Genomic DNA, 25,894 nt, shown 5'->3' with positions numbered 1-25,894 from the left:
CTACTGAAGAGACTGATGTGGAACACAGCTAGACCCCAGAAAAAAAACAGAACAACCTGCTCTGCTTTTAAAAATAAACTCTTGATTGAAGAATCTTCAGACACCTAAAAACTTTACCACCTCCTTGCACAGGCAAAGAGAATGACTGGGGTTTGTGGGTAAGGGTATATTTAACAGCTTTGCTGTATTGCTTTTTGCCTCCTCCTGCTGGCCAGGAGTGATATTCCTAACAGTAATTGATGATCCCGTGGACTCACTGTGTCATTAGAAAGAAATATCTATATACAGTCGCATGCAAAAGTTTAGGCACCGCTGACAATTTCCATGATTTTCATTTATAAATATTTGGGTGTTTGGATCAGCAATTTCATTTTGATCTATCAAATAACTGAAGGACACAGTAATATTTCAGTAGTGAAATGAGGTTTATTGGATTAACAAAAAATGTGCAATATGCATCAAAACGAAATTAGACAGGTGCATAAATTTGGGCACCCCAACAGAAATATCACATTAATATTTAGTAGAGCCTCCTTAAGCAGAAATAACAGTCTCTAAATGCTTCCTATAGCCTGTAATGAGGGTCTGGATTCTGGATGAAGGTATTTTGGACCATTCCACCTTGCAAAACATCTCCAGTTTAGTTAGGTTTGATGGTTGCCGAGCATGGACAGCCCGTTTTTAAATCACCCCACAGATTTTCAATGATTTTCAGGTCTGGGGACTGGTATAGCCATTCCAGAACATTGTACTTGTTCATCTGCATAAATGCCAGAGTAAATTTTGAGCAGTGTTTTGGGTCGTTGTCTTGTTGAAATATCCAGCCCCGGCATAACTTCAACTTTGTGACTGATTCCTCAACATTATTCTCAAGTATCTGCTGATATTGAGTGGAATCTATGCGACCCTCAACTTTAACAAGATTCCCAGTACCGGCACTGGCCACACAGCATGATGGAACATCCACCAAATTTTACTGTGGCTAGCAAGAGTTTGTCTTGGAATGCTGTGTTCTTTTGCCGCTATGCATAACGCCCCTTGTTATGACCAAATAACTTAATCTTTGTTTCATCAGTCCACAGCACCTTCTTCCAAAATGAAGCTGTCTCTGTTTGTGGCGTGTGTGCAGAAAAGGCTTCTTCCGCATCACTCTCCCATACGCTGAATCGTTGAACGATGCACAGTGACACCATCTGCAGCAAGATGATGTTGTAGGTCTTTGGAGGTGGTCTGTGGGCTGTTTTTGACCGTTTTCACTATCCTTTGCCTCTCCGATATTTTACTTCTGGCCTTAACAAGAACTGTGCCTGTGGTCTTCCATTTCCTCACTATGTTCCTCTCAGTGGACACTGACAGCTTAAATCTCTGTGGTAGCTTTTTTGTAGCCTTCTCCTAAACCATAATGTTGAACAATCTTTGTTTTCAGGTCATTTGAGAGTTGTTTTGAGGCCTTCATGTTGCCACTCTTCAGAGGAGAGTCAAAGAGAACAACAACTTGCAATTGGTCACCTTAAATACCTTTTCTCATGAATGGATGCACCTGTCTATGAAGCTTAATGGGCTCACCAAACCAATTGTGTGTTCCAATTAATCTGTTTTGATGCATATTGCACATTTTCTGTTAATCCAATAAACCTCATTTCCCTACTGAAAAATTACTGTGTCCTTCAGTTATTTGATAGATCAAAATGAAATTGCTGAACCCAATTATTTATAAATGAAAATCATGGAAATTGCCAGGGGTGCCTAAACTTTTGCATACAACTGTATATCTGCAAACAAGTATTATGCACATATATGTCTAAGAAACTCAAAAAGCTCTATTGTGAATAGTACTTAAAATAATGACATATAGGTGTAAAATCAAGGATTTATTTAAATGTAAATGGTATTCATATCATCAGCATAGATATAAAATTCACACACTATTACTCTTAAAAACATTACATAATTGTTGTATTTTTATCTTTTATACCCATGGACAGTGCTGCAGAATTTGTTGTCACTTTATAAATAAAGTATAATAATAATAAATAATGTTTGTGCAAAAAAGCACACTGCTTACTCTCTGTATGAAGTACTTCGGTTCAGCTTGTAGAAAATACAGCATTTAGTGGTTAGCCCATCCAGAGCTGAGTACATTACAACAGAGAATATAATGTAGGAGTATACAGACAACCTGACAGGAGGAGGCTAATGGACCTGCTCCTGTTGCACCTGCGGCAGGCTTGTGACTAACACCTACACCGGAAGTAAGGGAAAAAATGGGCCTCGAATCAGTCTGAGAACCCTTCTCAAGTAAATTTCAGGAACACCTTGCTTAACCCACCTTCTGGAAGGCAAAGATTTAGATTGTGATACCAGTGAAGTGGGAGAGATAAAGTACTCTTGAATGTTTGCAAATCTTTGCCCCCTCCTAGTGGTGGAAATTGTCATCTCATGCCTAATTTATTGTGGAGTCTCATCGCCTTATGAAATAAAACAATATTTAGAGTGATCTAATTCCCATGTAATCTCGTGCCTTATAAGGGGAGAAAAACTGAAGCTGGTAGGAAAGGGATGAAATAAATACCGGGAAAGTCCTAAAACCTAATACAAACCATTACTGAAACGCGTCAGATGTAAGGAGTGCCATGCCTCTCTCTGTTTTTATGGTGCACTTGTTGTCGTTAGTTTTGCTGTGATTTTTTTAGATACAGCACAAAAAACATTTGTATTTGCTTTTTGTGAAGGAGCCGGTCTGGATTTGTTTCTGAGCGGTTATAATCATATGTTATCACAATATAAAATATATCAAAAATACAATTTAAATAACGAGGACATTCTTGGATGTTTAACTAAACTTTTATTTTAAACAACTGAGACAAAACATTGAAAAATAACATTTTAATTAAAACATGCACATTCACAAAATATAAACGAGACAAAACACTGCATTATAACATTTTAAATAGAATTAAAAGATACAAAATTAAACAGAAAAACAGTGCAGTGAACTTCAAGTTGATGCCTTTGCTGCTAGGCAGGTTTGCAATATATCTCATGGCAACATACTGCCTGGAAGGCTTTGGAAACAAAACCAGAGGGGGTGGGTACCACAAACACATGTCTCCATTCATGCAGCTTCACAATTCCAGATTACAGCAGCAATGATTCAGTGGTTTTGACATTCAGATACTTCCAAGATCTACTTGCTGTAAATAAATGTAAATTATAAATAAAAAACAAAACAAAAGATAAAAAAACAACGATACAGTGTTTGCATTATGGCTTCTAGTATAAATAAAGACAATAATGTTAACCAACATTTACCTACTATCATGAAAAAAAAAAAAACTGTCCAGTGTTTTCAAAGTCAGTGCAAAGATAAATGGTTATCTGAAAATTAAATATTTAGTTGGAGAAAATAATATCAGTTTATCTCTATGTCTCTAGACACAGAAGTTTAAATGTAGCCTGTTATGCGCACACACAGCGAAAAGCAAAATGCAAGGCAAGCGTTGAAATCAGAGAATGAACAAAAGAGTGAAATTGCATTACATAAAAGTAATTCTAAAGCATATACACTTAAGTATTTCATGCAGACAGAACAGATACACTAAAAACTCACGCATTTCACGTAGCCACATAAGATAAACCAATTTAAGAAATAAGAAAAGGATGTCCCATACATTCAGAAATCTTGACGTTTAACACTGAAGACTACAGTAGAACAAAGTAAAACCAGTCCCAGTCATAGGTGGTGTTTACTTATTTAAATCAAAGTCAAGCAAGCAAATAAGCAATACAGGTTTCTGTCACACAGTTACGTTCTTTACTGGAGCATTCAATAGTGATTTTTCACCTTTAAAGACCTCAAGAAAAATAAATCTATAAATGTGGAGCAATAATTAAAGTAAACTTCATAAATCAGATTATAATGAAAGATAAAGATGTAATTATGAAGTTATGACATTTAAATTGATTATAATTTAACTTTAAAATGCTGATATGGTATGTTGCCAGACAAGAAATGACATTGTCAAGCTGCACCAATCAAAATGCATTAACGACAAAAGAATGACATAAAAATATGAACATTCTGAGGGGTTTTTTTTAATGTAAATTTTGCATTTCATTGGAATAATTAAAACTATAAGAACATTATATGCTTTACATTTGTAAAACCTATTTAATAAACATTTCACATTTTTGTTTTTATGAATATTAAGGAGTATAATGAAACCATTTGGAAGTATATTGTATATATTGCCTTCTGGAAACATCAAAATGTTTTTATCAGAACAAAGTTTCTAAATCTTAAAAAAATAAATAAAAACAGTTATGTTATACTGTTGTATAGATCTTCTTTTATAATGTAATGTAACATATTTTTTTTTAAGCACAGTTCTTATTTTTTATTTCTCTAGACAATGGATATCAAAATCTTACCAATTATTTGGTTATGACAAAGACATGTTAGGTATAATGGTTTCCCTAAGAGTTTTAATATATTTTTCAAATGTAAAATGGCTATTTGTTATAACAGCATGTGTATCTTTATAATAGGATAATATAGGCAAAAGGTGTTTAATTGTCATGGACAATTTAAAATACTGGACACTATATGTGCCATGTGGATATACTAATAAAATTCAGTATATACAGAATATATAGATATCTCTCTTAACAGATGGTTTACTTTTTGGACAATGTAGACACTTTGTTCATACTGGATGTGAAACTGAAAACTGAATATATAGAATCTCTATTCAGGCACTTAATGGAGTCCACCATGATCCAATTTGGTTCATATGTACAAAATATTTTAAGTTGTAGTTTATGTGATGTCTTAAGAAATATTAAATTAAAATTGTGTAAATTGCTTCATACATAAATTTGCACTTTAGTTCAAAATATATTGGGGTATTTTTCTTAAATTTCTAATTTGTTGTGGAGATCTTTGACAATAGTACTCAGAGCACATCCAAAACTACAAAGAGAAAAGTGCAGCTACTTTAATACATAACATGTTTCAAATTACAATGCAAGACAACAAACTGGTACATTGTCTAAGTGCACCTGCATTATTTGGAATGGCAACAGAGACTTTATGTGTGTAAGAAGCTGTATTATGAGATTATAGTAAATTTGGCATTGCCTATATATATTATTCTGGAGAACAACATTGTTAAAATGTGTATAATAAACAGAATTATAATACTTTAGTTTATATAAAAACAATGATTAATTGTGTAACTATAAATATGTTTAAAGTAAACATCAAATGTTACATTTTGTTACAAATGTTTTCTGAATCAGCAGGGCATTTTTTTTAGATTTAGTTAAATTATTAAAACCTAAAATATATTATTAAAATAAAATTATTTAGATATAAAGATACAGCTTAGGCTATGTAACAAAACAATACAACAAAAAGAATGGAACCTTATAGCACATTAAAACTAAAATACATAAAATAATAAAAACATTTTAGAATTTAATTTTGTGATAAAAAATATTGAATTCAGAATCAAACATAATTTTCTAATATACCAGTTAAAATGTTGTAGGCAAGATCTAGCTGTCATTTACAATTATTACACTCATTTATTTTAGGGAGATATTAAAAATATTAGTTTAAGAAAAAATTGGGAACAATGGTACTTGAAAATATTGAAAGGTTCAAATCTTATTAGGTTTTTTAATCAAAAGGATAAAAAATATAATGTAAGATGGACTGAAATTTGTGACAATCATAGTACATGGCAAAACAAGCTTCAATAAGTATATTCAAAATGTTCGCATTTTTAAAATGCAGGACAAACTAAAATCATGAATAAGGCTAAAGGTGTAAAATGTCACAGATAATAAAAACAAGTGCCATTAAGGCAAGTGGACAGAGTCTAACATCTTCCAACTTTTTCTTTTTTCTTTCTTTTTTTTTTTTACATTTCCAAGTATTCAAGCAAATTTATATAGCACATTTTACATCAGCTTGAAATTTCTTCCAGGACTATATAACATTGCTATGAGAAAAAGCATCTATTCAGCTTCTTTGGCAAACACATTTATTAAAATAGTTTGACACATAACCCTCTGAGCGGTGGTGATACCAGTGAGGAAAGCTAATCCCATTGGAAATGTTCTAGCTGAATAGAATTTTGATTATCAATACCACAATCTTTCCCACTGTTCTATTTATGCAAAACATTAGCTTTGCAAACTAGTCGTCTTTCAAGTTCCAAAATCTCATTGGTCACCAAAAGCAGCAGAAAAGGTCTTCATTCTTGATCTTTAACATTGAAACAGGTTTACAACAGTTGACACTCTTGACAAGCAACGTGATATTTTAGCTTATGATTGTCAAGATTAAAATAGTGATGCCAATTTCTAATTACTGGATGTTAACCATGTATTTTAAAACATTTTTTTTTATTACAAAATATGAAAAATGTGAGCACAGATCTTTTTTTGAAGCTTCTAAATAAAATCTTTTGCTATTTCCTTCTTTTATATCACACAAGATCTTGTGACCCAGTACTAAAGGCATGGCATTGTTGCACACTTATTACAACTGGAATTCACCATTCTTCAGGTTTTTGCTTTGTTGTGTCGTATGCGCGGATGACTTCAGATTGTGAAACAATTCCATTTTCATCTTGTGAGAATGCATATCCATCTGAAATAAAACAAAAAACAAAACAAGCAATAAGTCTGTGGTCTTTCCGCAATTCTAAAAAAATATATATATTTTAATAAACTCAAATACGCATTATTGCTAAGAAGTATACATTATTTAACCCCTTAATGACCGGACCATTTTTCAATTTTCTTACCCTTAATGACAATGGCTATTTTTACATTTCTGCAGTGTTTGTGTTTAGCTGTAATTTTCCTCTTACTCATTTACTGTACCCATACATATTATATACCGTTTTTCTCGCCATTAAATGGACTTTCTAAGGATACCATTATTTTCATCATATCTTATAATTTCCTATAAAAAAAAATATAAAATATGAGGAAAAAATTGAAAAAAACACACTTTTTCTAACTTTGACCCCCAAAATCTGTTACACATCTACAATCACCAAAAAACACCTATGCTAAATAGTTTCTAAATTTTGTCCTGAGTTTAGAAATACCCAATGTTTACATGTTCTTTACTTTTTTTGCAAGTTATAGGGCCATAAATACAAGTAGCACTTTGCTATTTCCAAACAACTTTTTTTCAAAATTAGCGCTAGTTACATTGGAACCCTGATATCTGTCAGGAATACCTGAATATCCCTTGACATGTATATATTTTTTTTTAGAAGACAACCCAAAGTATTGATCTAGGCCCATTTTGGTATATTTCATGCCACCATTTCACCGCCAAATGTCATCAAATAAAAAAAAAGTTCACTTTTTCACAAATTTTGTCACAAACTTTAGGTTTCCCACTGAAATTATTTACAAACAGCTTCTGCAATTAAGGCACAAATGGTTGTAAATGCTTCTTTGGGATCCCCTTTGTTCAGAAATAGCAGACTTATATGGCTTTGTGGTTGCTTTTTGGTAAGTAGAAGGCCGCTAAATGCTGCTGCGCACCACACGTAAATTATGCCCAGCAGTTAAGGGGTTAAATTAGGTAGCTTGTAGGGAGCTTGCAGGGTTAATTTTAGCTTTAGGGTAGAGATCAGCCTCCCACCTGACACATCCCACCCCCTGATCCCTCCCAAACAGTTCTCTTCCCTCCCCCACCCCACAATTGTCCCCGCCATCTTAAGTACTGGCAGAAAGTCTGCCAGTACTAAATAAAAGGAGTTTTTATTTTTTTTAATAAAAAAAAAAAAAATGTTTTAGCTGTGATGGACTCCTGCCTTAGCCCCAACCTCCATGATCCCCCCCCCCCAGCAATCTAACCCTCTCCCCTACCTAATTGCCGCCATCTTGGGTACTGGCAGCTGTCTGCCAGTACCCAATTTGCCCCCCAAAAAAGTGTTTTTAATTATTTTTTATTACTAATTTATTTTTTTCTGTAGTGTAGCAGCCCCCCACAATACCCCAACCCCCTCCCCCACCCAGATCCTCATATATATATATTTCCCCCCCTCTTCCCACTCATTGGTGTCAGTGTGGGTAGGTGATCGCGGGCGTGCGCGCGCCCCCCGCACGCTCCCGGCACCCGGCGTGCACATTGCACTAACAGGAGCCGGATGCCGGGTAGCGATGGGCCGCCCACCCGCCTCCCAGTTGCGCTCCCACCCACCAACGAACCGGCCGCATCGCTACCGGTGCAGAGAGGGCCACAGAGTGGCTCTCTCTGCATCGGATGCTTTCTAAGGGTATTGCAGGATGCCTCAATATCGAGGCATCACTGCAATACCCTGAGAGCTGCTGGAAGCGATTGCGATCGCTTCCAGCACTCTCTTAGACAAGTGACGTACCAGGTACGTCCATTGTCACTAACTGCAAGTTTTTGCAGGACGTACCTGGTACGTCACTTGTCATTAAGGGGTTAACATAATCTTCCTTGTTCTATTTCTATTTTGGGCTACATAAATGGTAATTAAGTTGGACTACTTTACAAATGCACTAACCTTTTTAACACATTTACATATTGGTGATCATAAAAATGCTCATTCAAAAGTCTCTTCATGTAAAATGTTGACCATTATCATATGAACTAATCTTATTTTCTTTCTTTCTTGTTTATTTATATAGTGCCAACATATTCCACAATACTATTAAAAATACAGAATTTATGCTTACCTGATAAATTACTTTCTCCAACGGTGTGTCCGGTCCATGGCGTCATCCTTACTTGTGGGAATATCTCTTCCCCAACAGGAAATGGCAAAGTGGCAAAACCACCTCATCTGCATGGAACACCAGATAGGGCGGAGAACACTGCAGAGCAGATAACTCTGAAACTCTTCTAGCAGAAGAAATAGCAACCAAAAACAAAACTTTCCAAGATAATAACTTAATATCTATGGAATGTAGAGGTTCAAACGGAACCCCTTGAAGAACTCAAAGAACTAGATTTAAACTCCAGGGAGGAGTCAAAGGTCTGTAAACAGGCTTGATCCTAACCAGAGCCTGAACAAATGCTTGAACATCTGGCATAGCTGCCAGTCGTTTGTGTAGTAAGACAGATAAAGCAGAAATCTGTCCCTTTAGAGAACTCGCAGATAATCCTTTATCCAAACCTTCTTGCAGAAAGGAAAGAATCTTAGGAATTTTTACCTTATTCCAAGGGAATCCCTTGGATTCACACCAGCAGATATATCTTTTCCATATTTTATGGTAAATCTTTCTAGTTACCGGTTTTCTGGCCTGAACCAGAGTATCAATCACCGAATCTGAAAACCCACGCTTTGATAGAATCAAGCGTTCAATCTCCAAGCCGTCAGCTGGAGGGAGACCAGATTTGGATGTTCGAATGGACCCTGAACAAGAAGGTCCTGTCTCAAAGGTAGCTTCCATGGTGGCACCGATGATATATTCACCAGGTCTGCATACCAAGTCCTGCGTGGCCACGCAGGAGCTATCAAGATCACCGAGACCCTCTCCTGTTTGATCCTGGCTACCAGCCTGGGAATGAGAGGAAACGGTGGGAACACATAAGCTAGGTTGAAGGTCCAAGGCGCTACTAGTGCATCCACTAGAGTCGCCTTGGGATCCCTGGATCTGGACCTACGGAACCTTGAAGTTCTGACGAGACGCCATGAGATCCATGTCTGGAATTCCCCATAATTGAGTCAACTGGGCAAAAATCTCTGGGTGGAGTTCCCACTCCCCCGGATGGAATGTCTGACGACTCAGATAATCCGTTTCCCAGTTTTCCACACCTGGGATGTGAATCGCAGATAGATGGCAGGAGTGATTCTCCGCCCATTGTATTATTTTGGTTACTTCTTTCATCGCCAGGGAACTCCTTGTTCCCCCCTGATGATTGATATACGCAACAGTCGTCATGTTGTCTGAATGGAATCTTCTGAATCTGGCCTTTGCAAGCTGAGGCCAAGCCCTGAGAGCATTGAATATCGCTCTTAGTTCCAGAATGTTTATCGGGAGAAGAGACTCTTCCCGAGACCATAGTCCCTGAGCTTTCAGGGATTCCCAGACCGCACCCCAGCCCACTAGACTGGCGTCGGTCGTGACAATGACCCACTCTGGTCTGCGGAAGCTCATTCCCTGGGATAGGTGGTCCAGGGATATCCACCAACGGAGTGAATCTCTGGTCTTCTGATCTACTTGAATCACTGGAGACAAGTCTGTATAGTCCCCATTCCACTGTTTCAGCATGCACAGTTGTAATGGTCTTAGATGAATTCGCGCAAAAGGAACTATGTCCATTGCTGCAACCATCAACCCTACTACTTCCATGCACTGAGCTATGGAAGGACGTGGAAAAGAATGAAGAACTTGACAAGCGCTTAGAAGTTTTGACTTTCTGACATCTGTCAGAAAGATCCTCATTTCTAAGGAATCTATTATTGTTCCCAGGAAGGGAACTCTTGTTGACGGAGACAGAGAACTTTTTTCTATGTTCACCTTCCATCCGTGAGATCTGAGAAAGGCCAGAACGATGTCTGTATGAGCCTTTGCTTTTGAAAGGGACGACGCTTGTATTAGAATGTCGTCCAAGTATGGTACTACTGCAATGCCCCTCGGTCTTAGAACCGCTAGAAGGGACCCGAGTACCTTTGTGAAAATCCTTGGAGCAGTGGCTAATCCGAATGGGAGGGCCACAAACTGGTAATGTTTGTCCAGAAAGGCGAACCTTAGGAACTGATGATGTTCTTTGTGGATAGGAATATGTAGGTACGCATCCTTTAGATCCACGGTAGTCATAAATTGACCTTCCTGGATAATGGGTAGAATCGTTCGAATGGTTTCCATTTTGAACAATGGTACCCTGAGAAATTTGTTTAGGATCTTTAAATCCAGAATTGGTCTGAAGGTTCCCTCTTTTTTGGGAACTACGAACAGATTTGAGTAAAATCCCATTCCTTGTTCCGTCACTGAAACATCTTTAGCAGGTCTTCTACACAATGTAAGAACGCCTGTCTCTTTATTTGGTTTGAGGATAAGTGAGACATGTGGAACCTTCCCCTTGGGGGTAGTTCCTTGAATTCCAGAAGATAACCCTGAGAAACTATTTCTAGCGTCCAGGGATCCTGAACATCTCTTGCCCAAGCCTGAGCAAAGAGAGAGAGTCTGCCCCCCACTAGATCCGGTCCCGGATCGGGGGCTACTCCTTCATGCTGTTTTGTTAGCGGTAGCAGGCTTCTTGGTCTGCTTACCCTTGTTCCAGCCTTGCATCGGTTTCCAGGCTGGTTTGGACTGTGAGGCATTACCCTCTTGCTTAGAGGATGCAGAATTAGAGGCCGGTCCGTTTCTGAAATTACGAAAGGAATGAAAATTAGACTTATTCTTGGCCTTGAAAGGCCTATCTTGTGGGAGGGCGTGGCCCTTTCCCCCAGTGATGTCTGAGATAATCTCTTTCAATTCTGGTCCAAAGAGAGTTTTACCCTTGAAGGGGATGTTAAGCAATTTTGTCTTGGGTGATACATCCGCTGACCAAGACTTTAGCCAAAGCGCTCTGCGCGCCACAATTGCAAACCCTGAATTTTTCACCGCTAATCTAGCTAATTGCAAAGCGGCATCTAAAATAAAAGAGTTAGCCAACTTAAGTGCGTGAACTCTGTCCATAACCTCCTCATATGGAGTCTCTCTACTGAGCGACTTTTCTAGTTCCTCAAACCAGAACCACGCTGCTGTAGTGACAGGAACAATGCACGAAATGGGTTGTAGAAGGTAACCTTGCTGTACAAAAATCTTTTTAAGCAAACCTTCCAATTTTTTTATCCATAGGATCTTTGAAAGCACAACTATCTTCGATAGGAATAGTAGTGCACTTGTTTAGAGTAGAAACTGCCCCCTCGACCTTAGGGACTGTCTGCCATAAGTCCTTTCTGGGGTCGACCATAGGAAATAATTTCTTAAATATAGGAGGGGGAACAAAAGGTATGCCGGGCTTCTCCCACTCCTTATTCACTATGTCCGCCACCCGCTTGGGTATAGGAAAAGCGTTGGGGTGCACCGGAACCTCTAGGAACTTGTCCATCTTGCATAATTTTTCTGGAATAACCAAGTTGTCACAATCATCCAGAGTAGATAACACCTCCTTAAGCAGTGTGCGGAGATGTTCTAATTTAAATTTAAATGTCACAACATCAGGTTCAGCCTGTTGAGAAATTTTTCCTGAATCTGAAATTTCCCCATCTGACAAAACCTCCCTCATGGCCCCTTCAGATTGGTTTGAGGGTATGACAAAACAATTATCATCAGCGCCCTCCTGCTCTTCAGTGTTTAAAACAGAGCAATCGCGCTTTCTCTGATATGCAGGCATTTTGGATATAATATTTGCTATGGAGTTATCCATTACAGCCGTCAATTGTTGCATGGTAATAAGCATTGGCGCGCTAGAAGTACTAGGGGCCTCCTGCATGGGCAAAACTGGCGTAGACACAGAAGGAGATGATGTAGAACCATGTCTACTCCCTTCATCTGAGGAATCATCTTGGGCAATTTCATTATTTGTGGCAGTACTGCCCTTACTTTGTTTGGACGCTATGGCACAATTATCACACAATTTTGAAGGGGGAGACACATTGGCTTTCATACATATAGAACATAGCTTATCTGAAGGCACAGACATGTTAAACAGGCTTAAACTTGTCAATAAAGCACAAAAACCGTTTTAAAACAAAACCGTTACTGTCTCTTTTTAAATTTTAAACAGAGCACACTCTATTACTGAATATGTGAAAATATATGAAGGAATTGTTCAAAATTTACCAAAATTTCACCACAGTGTCTTAAAGCATTAAAAGTATTGCACACCAATTTTCAGAGCTTTAACCCTTAAAATAACGAAACCGGAGCCGGTTACAGATTTAACCCCTATACAGTCCCAGCTACAGCCTTTGCTGTGACTTTACCAAGCCCAGAGGGGAATACGATACCAAATGACGCCTTCTAGGAACTTTTCCAACTACTTTCAGGTCCTCACACATGCATCTGCATGTCTTGCACTCAAAAACAACTGCACAGTAATGGCGCGAAAATGAGGCTCAGCCTACAACTGGGAAGGCCCTTCCTGACTGGAAAAGGTGTCTAACATAGTGCCTGACGTTAAAAAACGTTCCCCAAGTTTATAAGTGTGAATTATCAGCATAAACATGTATAAAATGTCCAAATAAAGCAATCGATTTAGCCCATAAAAGTGTCTACCAGTTTTATAGCCCATATTAAGCCCTTTATTCTGTTTGAGACTAAGAAAATGGCTTACCGGTCCCCATGAGGGGAAATGACAGCCTTCCAGCATTACACAGTCTTGTTAGAAATATGGCTAGTCATACCTTAAGCAGAAAAGTCTGCTAACTGTTTCCCCCAACTGAAGTTACTTCATCTCAACAGTCCTATGTGGAAACAGCAATCGATTTTAGTTACTGTCTGCTAAAATCATCTTCCTCTCACAAACAGAAATCTTCATCTTCTTCTGTTTCAGAGTAAATAGTACATACCAGCACTATTTTAAAATAACAAACTCTTGATAGTAGAATAAAAAAACTACAACTAAACACCACATACTCTTAACCATCTCCGTGGAGATGTTGCCTGTGCAACGGCAAAGAGAATGACTTGGGTGGGCGGAGCCTAGGAGGGACTATATGGCCAGTTTTGCTGGGACTCTTTGCCATTTCCTGTTGGGGAAGAGATATTCCCACAAGTAAGGATGACGCCGTGGACCGGACACACCAATGTTGGAGAAAACAACAACAACATTACACAAGCTAAAGGAGGTATATGGTCCTCCTGATTTGATAACATATAATACACACCAGAATGGCACAATGTTATCTACAGGAGAGGTGGGTTAAACAACAGTAAATATTTAAATACATTCTGCTCCAAAAGGGACACTATCATGCATAGTTGAATACATTAAAGGGACAGAAAACAAAATGAAAGATACATTTTCATGATTGTAATCTATTTCTTTTGGTATCTTTTGTTGAAACTTAGCTCCGTTTCACAAGAGCCTATCAAGATATGGATACCAATAGAAAGAAGTAAATTTGATAAGTATGCTTTATCTGAATCATGAGAAATTACATTTTGACTTCCAAATCCCTTTAAGTATATTTGTTCAAGGAAAACATTAAAAGGTTAAAGCTGTTTGAATTGATTCTGAAACAGACAGGAAATACAGGTTTACAAATGGAGGTATGGGGGTGATTGTATGTTAGGATCACTTAAAAGGTTACAGGTGGGAGCCCTGACAATGGTCCAGAAGTGGCTGGACTCTTGTAGTGACCATGCTGTACTGAGAGGGATCAAACCTTTATTTGCATAATTGAAACACCTCTGCTGGAGTCTACATTTTTTCTAAATAGGCATAATGTAAATCAACTTAAAGAGGAAGAGATGGGGTATTTTTAAAGGGTACCCATCTTTTGGAAGTTGTTAATACCTACACAAGTATTTAGAGGCCACCCATTCTGACATCGGACAGTGAACATTTAAACTATATCATACACAATTCAAATCAAGCTACAGTAAAGGATAGTCAAGGAAATAAGGTAAAAAGAAAGCTTGGTTATTTAAAAAAAAAAAAAGAAAAAAAAAAAAGAGAATTTTTAAGAGTAAATGGAAACCAGGCAGATCATGATTTTAACTATAGCGTTTATAAGCTACAGGCTTAAAATGCCCCAGGCAGACACCATATTTAGCATATTGCTACTTGAGTTGATTTGTGTCTCCATCATTAATCATCATAATAAATTCATCTGATGTCATGACGTGATTGTCAACATATAGTATGTTAGTGATACTAGAGAATTAAACTGTGAAGCTAATAGTTTCAATGACAAAAAAAAAATCTATTTTATAGAGAGGTAGTAAATACTAAGACTAACCTTCCAGTAGAAATGAAAGGGACAAATACAGAAAAGAATTCCATAAATGCCTTGGATAAGGATAAGGGTATTCTACAGAGGCTAATGCTTTTCATAGGCTAATTGACAAAACTAAGAGGCCATTAGTTCCTTACCTGCTGCCAAATTCACTTTCTATAAAGCAAGTCAATGGCTTTTATGTGCATAACGTATACAACTTTTATTTTAATTTTAATTACTTCACTTTCATTCACCAGTAAAGTCATATATCATCCAGGGTAGAATGTAATTTGGCATACAAAGAAAATAACAAATCCACATAATCAACTTACGTAGCAGATTTTGCTGCACAGATTCAGAGCGATACAAGTTCACAGTGTTCTTCTTAAAGACATTTTTTAACAGCTGCGCCCTTTCGGTCAGGCTAACAAAGCAGATTAAGAAATGGTTAAAATCTCATATATTAAACTTATTGTTACTTATATGTTACTTTGACAAATTACTTTGACAAAAAATTTTGAGTAACCTGAATCTAGAACAAAACATTTATAAAAAAAACATATTTCCAGTATTGATTCATTAAATTGTATTCATTTTAAGGGCATTTATTCTAAAATACATCTGAATAACCCTTTAGAAAGAAACTTTAAGAGAAAATCCTAAAACATTCAAATTCAATACATACAATCTTAGAGAGATACAACTTAACGTTTCTTTTCCTCTCTCTGACCACGATCTACTAACTTTTTCTGATACTCTAACTGCATCATCCTTATCAGCCCAAAAATTACTACTGTTTAAATGACTTGGATCTTTCAGACTTTTCTTCGGAATGGAAAACTCTACTCTTTAACATTTCATTCCTCTTTTGCCCAAACCTTGTGGCCTCATATAATGCTGCACTAAGATCAACACTTGACAGAGTGGCACCCTCCACTATTCACTGAGCATCATGCACTCTATGAAAATCATGGCACACCAAAAAGACCCGCTATCTTCAGAGATGTTCATGGAATGCTGAATGTCAATGGAGAAAATCAAGCACTCTTGCGGATTTCCTCCATTATAAATTCATTCTCAGATTATACAACTCTTCCCTCAACCTGGCCTAATAACTATTTCTCATCCTTAATGTCAACTAATACACCAGAAGGGGTTTCAACCTTTAACTACCTTTTACGTTCACCAGAACCTCCACTAACTACTAAACGCATTGCTCAGATTATTGCTGATTACTTCAAAAATGAAATTGGTACAATTAGGAAAAACATTTCTTCCTCCTATCACTGAAAGTTAGCACTTCTACTCATCCCTTCCATTAATGAAACTCTCTTCTCTCCTGTAACAGAGGGCGAAGATTTCCCATTCCTATCTTCATCTCATTTCCAAACCTGGAGAACCCACCCCCGCTCTAGAGAGAAGGAAAGTAAAACAATGGAAAACCGCCCTACCATAGAGGCAAGACCCCTTGGCCATATCGCCAACATAGTTGAAAAACACCTGGAGTCTACAGGAACAACTTAAATGCGCCAGAAGGTTGGTAGGGAACCATCAGAAGGACCTAAAGCCTAAGCCACAGGTGGATAGTCATCTCTCACAGAGCCCACACCCATCCAGGAGAGACATGAACCTAGGGCAGGGTCCTCGAAAAAAGGAATCAATCGAAGATCCAACTTCCAGAGGAACCTTAAGCTGCCTTCTACAAGGAGAGCAGCACCTCTAAAGTCCGTAGACTTGGCGATAAAGGAATAGCCTCAAACCCAAGAGTCACCAAGAACTCCTGAACGGTCTAGGATTCAGCACCCAGTGCACTTGGATCACAAGGAAATCTCGTAGGCAAGCGATAACACGTGTTACACACACAGGCAAGGTAGCAACCAACGCCCAAAGGCGAATGAGTACCCTGGACCTTGCTCGCCATCCCAGAGAGGTAAACGTAAGGCACCACCCACGAAGCCCCTAACAGAGCATCGAGGATAACGGGTCAACTACCTGACCCAGAAGGGCGGCCATCCGTAACCGACCTCGACTTTTCACTGACAAGCCCCAGGGCTAGAGTTGCAACAGGGACGTAAAGACACCTGAACGTCAAAGACCATGGTCAGACCAGGGGTATAAAATGGAGGAGACAACAACCAGAGATCTTTGAAGGATATATCTTCCAAAAGAAACCTCTTTAAACAGGCAAAAGCTGGAGCCTTGCATCTCCTCACAGAAAGCAGGGAACCGCTGCCACCACCTCTTAGAGTAACACAACTATGAGCAGAGAAAGAATAACATGCCGGCGCATCAAGACCAGATGATCCACCCAGGTGGGAAGGAAGGAGACTCCGCCACCGCAAGAAAATGCTTAATAGGCTAAAGAGTCAGCATCCGGAAGAACTTCGAGTGAAAACGCAAATGATTAATCACTCGGCACACCAGACCACATAGGTCTCCCAAGAAATGGAAATAACGGTTCTGAGTCCCCAGAAGACCTGAAGAACCATGACGACGTCTGCAAAAACAGAGCCGTATCCCAGGCGAATAGCCAGAAACAACCAACCTTAGATTTGCACTCACAACCCTCCAGTCGGAGGGATTGCATTTAAACAACAGGCCTCATACTTCAGTAGGATCCGAGCCTGGAGTCCATAGAATAGGCCAAGTGACATTCAGAATCTAACAGGATTAATCAGCACCATAAGGTGACATGAACCCTGGTAAAAGCCAAAAAAACATCCGGCCAGTACCTGCCTGGTACAAGGACACTCCAGAACTGCGCATGGTCCAAGAAAAATTGTCCAGAAGGATCGATAAATGAACTAGAAAACATAATATAAAAACATATTCTGAGGAAGTGCCCACGCGACCATCAAATCGCAAATATCGGTTCCAGAGAAGAACGTTCATAAAAACAGAATTTATGTTTACCTGATAAATTACTTTCTCCAACGGTGTGTCCGGTCCACGGCGTCATCCTTACTTGTGGGATATTCTCTTCCCCAACAGGAAATGGCAAAGAGCCCAGCAAAGCTGGTCACATGATCCCTCCTAGGCTCCGCCTACCCCAGTCATTCGACCGACGTTAAGGAGGAATATTTGCATAGGAGAAACCATATGGTACCGTGGTGACTGTAGTTAAAGAAAATAAATTATCAGACCTGATTAAAAAAACCAGGGCGGGCCGTGGACCGGACACACCGTTGGAGAAAGTAATTTATCAGGTAAACATAAATTCTGTTTTCTCCAACATAGGTGTGTCCGGTCCACGGCGTCATCCTTACTTGTGGGAACCAATACCAAAGCTTTAGGACACGGATGAAGGGAGGGAGCAAATCAGGTCACCTAAATGGAAGGCACCACGGCTTGCAAAACCTTTCTCCCAAAAATAGCCTCAGAAGAAGCAAAAGTATCAAACATGTAAAATTTGGTAAAAGTGTGCAGTGAAGACCAAGTCGCTGCCCTACATATCTGATCAACAGAAGCCTCGTTCTTGAAGGCCCATGTGGAAGCCACAGCCCTAGTGGAATGAGCTGTGATTCTTTCGGGAGGCTGCCGTCCGGCAGTCTCGTAAGCCAATCTGATGATGCTTTTAATCCAAAAAGAGAGAGAGGTAGAAGTTGCTTTTTGACCTCTCCTTTTACCGGAATAAACAACAAACAAGGAAGATGTTTGTCTAAAATCCTTTGTAGCATCCAAATAGAATTTTAGAGCGCGAACAACATCCAAATTGTGCAACAAACGTTCCTTCTTTGAAACTGGTTTCGGACACAGAGAAGGTACGATAATCTCCTGGTTAATGTTTTTGTTAGAAACAACTTTTGGAAGAAAACCAGGTTTAGTACGTAAAACCACCTTATCTGCATGGAACACCAGATAAGGAGGAGAACACTGCAGAGCAGATAATTCTGAAACTCTTCTGGCAGAAGAAATTGCAACTAAAAACAAAACTTTCCAAGATAATAACTTAATATCAACGGAATGCAAGGGTTCAAACGGAACCCCCTGAAGAACTGAAAGAACTAAATTGAGACTCCAAGGAGGAGTCAAAGTTTTGTAAACAGGCTTAATTCTAACCAGAGCCTGAACAAAGGCTTGAACATCTGGCACAGCAGCCAGTTTTTTGTGAAGTAACACCGACAAGGCAGAAATCTGTCCCTTCAGGGAACTTGCAGATAATCCCTTTTCCAATCCTTCTTGAAGGAAGGATAGAATCCTAGGAATCTTAACCTTGTCCCAAGGGAATCCTTTAGATTCACACCAACAGATATATTTTTTCCAAATTTTGTGGTAAATCTTTCTAGTTACAGGCTTTCTGGCCTGAACAAGAGTATCGATAACAGAATCTGAGAACCCTCGCTTCGATAAAATCAAGCGTTCAATCTCCAAGCAGTCAGCTGGAGTGAAACCAGATTCGGATGTTCGAACGGACCCTGAACAAGAAGGTCTCGTCTCAAAGGTAGCTTCCAAGGTGGAGCCGATGACATATTCACCAGATCTGCATACCAAGTCCTGCGTGGCCACGCAGGAGCTATCAAGATCACCGACGCCCTCTCCTGATTGATCCTGGCTACCAGCCTGGGGATGAGAGGAAACGGCGGGAACACATAAGCTAGGTTGAAGGTCCAAGGTGCTACTAGTGCATCCACTAGAGCCGCCTTGGGATCCCTGGATCTGGACCCGTAGCAAGGAACTTTGAAGTTCTGACGAGAGGCCATCAGATCCATGTCTGGAATGCCCCACAGCTGAGTGACTTGGGCAAAGATTTCCGGATGGAGTTCCCACTCCCCCGGATGCAATGTCTGACGACTCAGAAAATCCGCTTCCCAATTTTCCACTCCTGGGATGTGGATAGCAGACAGGTGGCAGGAGTGAGACTCCGCCCATAGAATGATTTTGGTCACTTCTTCCATCGCTAGGGAACTCCTTGTTCCCCCCTGATGGTTGATGTACGCAACAGTTGTCATGTTGTCTGATTGAAACCGTATGAACTTGGCCCTCGCTAGCTGAGGCCAAGCCTTGAGAGCATTGAATATCGCTCTCAGTTCCAGAATATTTATCGGTAGAAGAGATTCTTCCCGAGACCAAAGACCCTGAGCTTTCAGGGATCCCCAGACCGCGCCCCAGCCCATCAGACTGGCGTCGTTCGTGACAATGACCCACTCTGGTCTGCGGAATGTCATCCCTTGTGACAGGTTGTCCAGGGACAGCCACCAACGGAGTGAGTCTCTGGTCCTCTGATTTACTTGTATCTTCGGAGACAAGTCTGTATAGTCCCCATTCCACTGACTGAGCATGCACAGTTGTAATGGTCTTAGATGAATGCGCGCAAAAGGAACTATGTCCATTGCCGCTACCATCAACCCGATCACTTCCATGCACTGAGCTATGGAAGGAAGAGGAACGGAATGAAGTATCCGACAAGAGTCTAGAAGTTTTGTTTTTCTGGCCTCTGTCAGAAAAATCCTCATTTCTAAGGAGTCTATTATTGTTCCCAAGAAGGGAACCCTTGTTGACGGGGATAGAGAACTCTTTTCCACGTTCACTTTCCATCCGTGAGATCTGAGAAAGGCCAGGACAATGTCCGTGTGAGCCTTTGCTTGAGGAAGGGACGACGCTTGAATCAGAATGTCGTCCAAGTAAGGTACTACAGCAATGCCCCTTGGTCTTAGCACAGCTATAAGGGACCCTAGTACCTTTGTGAAAATCCTTGGAGCAGTGGCTAATCCGAAAGGAAGCGCCACGAACTGGTAATGTTTGTCCAGGAATGCGAACCTTAGGAACCGATGATGTTCCTTGTGGATAGGAATATGTAGATACGCATCCTTTAAATCCACCGTGGTCATGAATTGACCTTCCTGGATGGAAGGAAGAATAGTTCGAATGGTTTCCATCTTGAACGATGGAACCTTGAGAAACTTGTTTAAGATCTTGAGATCTAAGATTGGTCTGAACGTTCCCTCTTTTTTGGGAACTATGAACAGATTGGAGTAGAACCCCATCCCTTGTTCTCTTAATGGAACAGGATGAATCACTCCCATTTTTAACAGGTCTTCTACACAATGTAAGAATGCCTGTCTTTTTATGTGGTCTGAAGACAACTGAGACCTGTGGAACCTCCCCCTTGGGGGAAGTCCCTTGAATTCCAGAAGATAACCTTGGGAGACTATTTCTAGCGCCCAAGGATCCAGAACATCTCTTGCCCAAGCCTGAGCGAAGAGAGAGAGTCTGCCCCCCACCAGATCCGGTCCCGGATCGGGGGCCAACATTTCATGCTGTCTTGGTAGCAGTGGCAGGTTTCTTGGCCTGCTTTCCCTTGTTCCAGCCTTGCATTGGTCTCCAAGCTGGCTTGGCTTGAGAAGTATTACCCTCTTGCTTAGAGGACGTAGCACCTTGGGCTGGTCCGTTTCTACGAAAGGGACGAAAATTAGGTTTATTTTTTGCCTTGAAAGGCCGATCCTGAGGAAGGGCGTGGCCCTTACCCCCAGTGATATCAGAGATAATCTCTTTCAAGTCAGGGCCAAACAGCGTTTTCCCCTTGAAAGGAATGTTAAGTAGCTTGTTCTTGGAAGACGCATCAGCCGACCAAGATTTCAACCAAAGCGCTCTGCGCGCCACAATAGCAAACCCAGAATTCTTAGCCGCTAACCTAGCCAATTGCAAAGTGGCGTCTAGGGTGAAAGAATTAGCCAATTTGAGAGCATTGATTCTGTCCATAATCTCCTCAAAAGGAGGAGAATCACTATCGACCGCCTTTATCAGATCATCGAACCAGAAACATGCGGCTGTAGCGACAGGGACAATGCATGAAATTGGTTGTAGAAGGTAACCTTGCTGAACAAACATCTTTTTAAGCAAACCTTCTAATTTTTTATCCATAGGATCTTTGAAAGCACAACTATCCTCTATGGGTATAGTGGTGCGTTTGTTTAAAGTGGAAACCGCTCCCTCGACCTTGGGGACTGTCTGCCATAAGTCCTTTCTGGGGTCGACCATAGGAAACAATTTTTTAAATATGGGGGGAGGGACGAAAGGAATACCGGGCCTTTCCCATTCCTTATTAACAATGTCCGCCACCCGCTTGGGTATAGGAAAAGCTTCTGGAAGCCCCGGCACCTCTAGGAACTTGTCCATTTTACATAGTTTCTCTGGGATGACCAACTTGTCACAATCATCCAAAGTGGATAATACCTCCTTAAGCAGAATGCGGAGATGTTCCAACTTAAATTTAAATGCAATCACATCAGGTTCAGCCTGTTGAGAAATGTTCCCTGAATCAGTAATTTCTCCCTCAGACAAAACCTCCCTGGCCCCATCAGACTGGGTTAGGGGCCCTTCGGAAATATTATTATCAGCGTCGTCATGCTCTTCAGTATCTAAAACAGAGCAGCCGCGCTTACGCTGATAAGTGTTCATTTTGGCTAAAATGTTTTTGACAGAATTATCCATTACAGCCGTTTATTGTTGCATAGTAAGGAGTATTGGCGCGCTAGATGTACTAGGGGCCTCCTGAGTGGGCAAGACTCGTGTAGACGAAGGAGGGAATGATGCAGTACCATGCTTACTCCCCTCACTTGAGGAATCATCTTGGGCATCATTGTCATTATCACATAAATCACATTTATTTAAATGAATAGGAATTCTGGCTTCCCCACATTCAGAACACAGTCTATCTGGTAGTTCAGACATGTTAAACAGGCATAAACTTGATAACAAAGTACAAAAAACGTTTTAAAATAAAACCGTTACTGTCACTTTAAATTTTAAACTGAACACACTTTATTACTGCAATTGCGAAAAAACATGAAGGAATTGTTCAAAATTCACCAAATTTTCACCACAGTGTCTTAAAGTCTTAAAAGTATTGCACACCAAATTTGGAAGCTTTAACCCTTAAAATAACGGAACCGGAGCCGTTTTGAACTTTAACCCCTTTACAGTCCCTGGTATCTGCTTTGCTGAGACCCAACCAAGCCCAAAGGGGAATACGATACCAAATGACGCCTTCAGAAAGTCTTTTCTAAGTATCAGAGCTCCTCTCACATGCGACTGCATGCCATGCCTCTCAAAAACAAGTGCGCAACACCGGCGCGAAAATGAGGCTCTGCTTATGCTTTGGGAAAGCCCCTAAAGAATAAGGTGTCTAATACAGTGCCTGCCGATATTATTATATCAAAATACCCAGATAAAATGATTCCTCAAGGCTAAATATGTGTTAATAATGAATCGATTTAGCCCAGAAAAAGTCTACAGTCTTAATAAGCCCTTATGAAGCCCTTATTTACTTGCTGAATAAACATGGCTTACCGGATCCCATAGGGAAAATGACAGCTTCCAGCATTACATCGTCTTGTTAGAATGTGTCATACCTCAAGCAGCAAGAGACTGCACACTGTTCCCCCAACTGAAGTTAATTGCTCTCAACAGTCCTGTGTGGAACAGCCATGGATTTTAGTGACGGTTGCTAAAATCATTTTCCTCATACAAACAGAAATCTTCATCTCTTTTCTGTTTCTGAGTAAATAGTACATACCAGCACTATTTCAAAATAACAAACTCTTGATTGAATAATAAAAACTACAGTTAAACACTAAAAAACTCTAAGCCATCTCCGTGGAGATGTTGCCTGTACAACGGCAAAGAGAATGACTGGGGTAGGCGGAGCCTAGGAGGGATCATGTGACCAGCTTTGCTGGGCTCTTTGCCATTTCCTGTTGGGGAAGAGAATATCCCACAAGTAAGGATGACGCCGTGGACCGGACACACCTATGTTGGAGAAATGAAAATCTAACAGACATGAGCTTAAGAAAAACAAATTAAACACATCCATTCGGATCAAAAAATAAAATGATGGCAGCACCCATCGGGTGAATGCCCAAGGTGAAAGAGAACGACAACGGGACCAGCCGACAAGAAGCTCCATTCACCCAAGCTCAGAACTGGAACCGAAAACAAAGAAAAAATAAAACGGAGACGTTAAGGAGATTGGCCTCATCCCCAAACGTCATATCAAATTTGCCATCCATCTTCTAAGGCCTCAGATTCCATCGGCCCACTAGGACTGGGATCCTCCAACATTGCCAAAACATGTCTTAAAAGAACACGAAGAAGAGCCAGCCTATAACGGAAGGCAAAATCATCCTTCGCCGGATCAACTGAAGACCCCGGGCCCCGAGATTGGGGCTCTGAAACCTCAGGGGCTAACGCTTCCCCAGAAGGCCGAACTGAATCGAGCCATCCCATGCTCGACGGGCCCTGGTTAAGAGAACACAGACAGTATCTTAGAAATATTTTACTTGGGAGATATAAATGAATCAGCACCATAGAAATGGACATGCGGAACCGTGCCGTAACCTCTGGAGGAAACAAGCCACCCTCCGGAGACAGAGTAAAGGTCATAGGGACACCAGTTTGCGTAGCCGGGAAAGGGTCTAAGCTCCCTGATTCAGGAGAAGAGAATACTCTAGAACGGCAATTGGAACATCACTGATGGGCATCCATGTCTCGAATATCAGAATCCTCCATAATCTTGGAATTACAAAAATGACAAAAAACTGGCACCCTTTAACAACCCCAATGGCTGGGGCACTCACCACCTCCTGTAAACCAGACAACCCACGAGCTAGACTCTCTCTGTCTCAATCAGCATATGGAAGTGAGAAACAACGTAACCGCACCCGTCACTAGGTGCACCGTGCCAGTCACAAAAAGGGCGCGCAAACTTGAGAGATCGCGTCAGTAAAAGAAGGCCGTTATGTTCCGTAAAGGCTGTGAGCCCTGTTCCATAACCCCCCTCAGGAGATATTAACCCATGATTCCTTATTAAGATAAAAGGAGTCCCACTGGGACCCTACCTTGTTTTGCTACTATTACGTTCTCATATTGAAATAAAATGAAACGATCTTATAGGAATCTACGCCGTGGAACAGGAACACGGCCCTTCAAGTGTGACAGATAGCCTCGCTTCTGACATGAACAAGAGTGAAGAAAGGTAGGCAGCGAAACGCTGATTACCAAGGAGCTGTTAATATGAGTCGGGATGGGTTCGCAGGAAAACTCTCCCTGCATCTCCGGACTCTAACTTTCATCTATACTCTCACTGAGAGGCTGACAGGATTACTTAAAATTCCAGTACCATTGCGAAGAGTACTACCCTCCATAAGAGACTATCTCAAACTTCTGACACTTCTCTGCCAACCTCCTGTGACGAAAGGCAAAGAAATAATGGGGGATGAGGGAAGTGGGAGAGGTATTTAAGCCTTTGGCTGGGGTGTCTTTACCTCCTCCTGGTGGCCAGGTTCTGTATTTCCCAAAAGTAATGAATGCAGCTGTGGACTCTTCCCGTTTAAGAAAAAAACAATTTAATGTCAACGGAATGCAGAGGCTCAAACGGAACCTGTTGCAAAACCCAAAGAACAAGATTTAGGCTCCAAGGAGGAGCCCAGATCTAAACACAGGTCTGATCCTAATCAGAGCCTTAAAAAAGGACAGCACGTCTGGAAGCTCAGTCAGTCTCTTGTGCAATAAAACCGACAGGGCCGAAATCTGTCCCCTCAGGGAACTAGCAGAAAGGCCCTTCTCCAGCCCATCCTGAAGAAAAGATAAGATCCTGGCAACCTTACCTCTGTGCCAGGAAAAACCACGCTCTTTACACCAGAATAAGTAGGTCCTCCACACCTTGTGGTAGATATGCAGAGTAACTGGTTTACGAGCTTGAATAAAAGTATCAATGACACACTCTCAGAGAAACCTCTGTTGGCTTCGACTAAGCGTTCAATCTCCACGCAGTCAGCCTCAGAGAATGTAGATTTTGATGAACAAATGGACCTTGTATCAGCAGGTCTCTGCGACAAGGTAACTTCCACGGAGGAGATGAGAATATCCACAATAGATCCGTGAACCACGTCCTTCGATGCCACGATGGAGCAATCAGGATTACTGATACCAGCTCCTGCTTGATGCGGGCCACCACT

The 25,894-nt window shown here is 40.5% G+C and overlaps 1 protein-coding gene across 2 annotated transcripts in view; it reads right to left on the bottom strand.

The window, feature by feature from the left end:
• Positions 1–2,822: 2,822 nt before the first annotated feature.
• Positions 2,823–25,894, bottom strand: part of ATP8A1 (ATPase phospholipid transporting 8A1) — a 608,814-nt gene continuing 585,742 nt past the window's right edge. For both annotated transcript variants that reach the window (XM_053704008.1, XM_053704009.1), the window contains 2 exons: positions 15,272–15,363; positions 2,823–6,661 (listed from right to left, as the gene is read on the bottom strand). In XM_053704008.1, the coding sequence (XP_053559983.1) occupies positions 6,564–6,661; positions 15,272–15,363 (190 nt within the window). In that variant the 3' untranslated portion in view covers positions 2,823–6,563. The remainder of the gene's footprint in view (positions 6,662–15,271; positions 15,364–25,894) is intronic.

The sequence above is a fragment of the Bombina bombina genome, chromosome 2, assembly GCF_027579735.1.
Source record: "Bombina bombina isolate aBomBom1 chromosome 2, aBomBom1.pri, whole genome shotgun sequence".
NCBI lineage: Eukaryota > Metazoa > Chordata > Amphibia > Anura > Bombinatoridae > Bombina > Bombina bombina.
The sequence above is the reverse complement of the archived record's forward strand: the minus strand, read 5'-3'. Positions and strand labels throughout refer to the sequence as shown.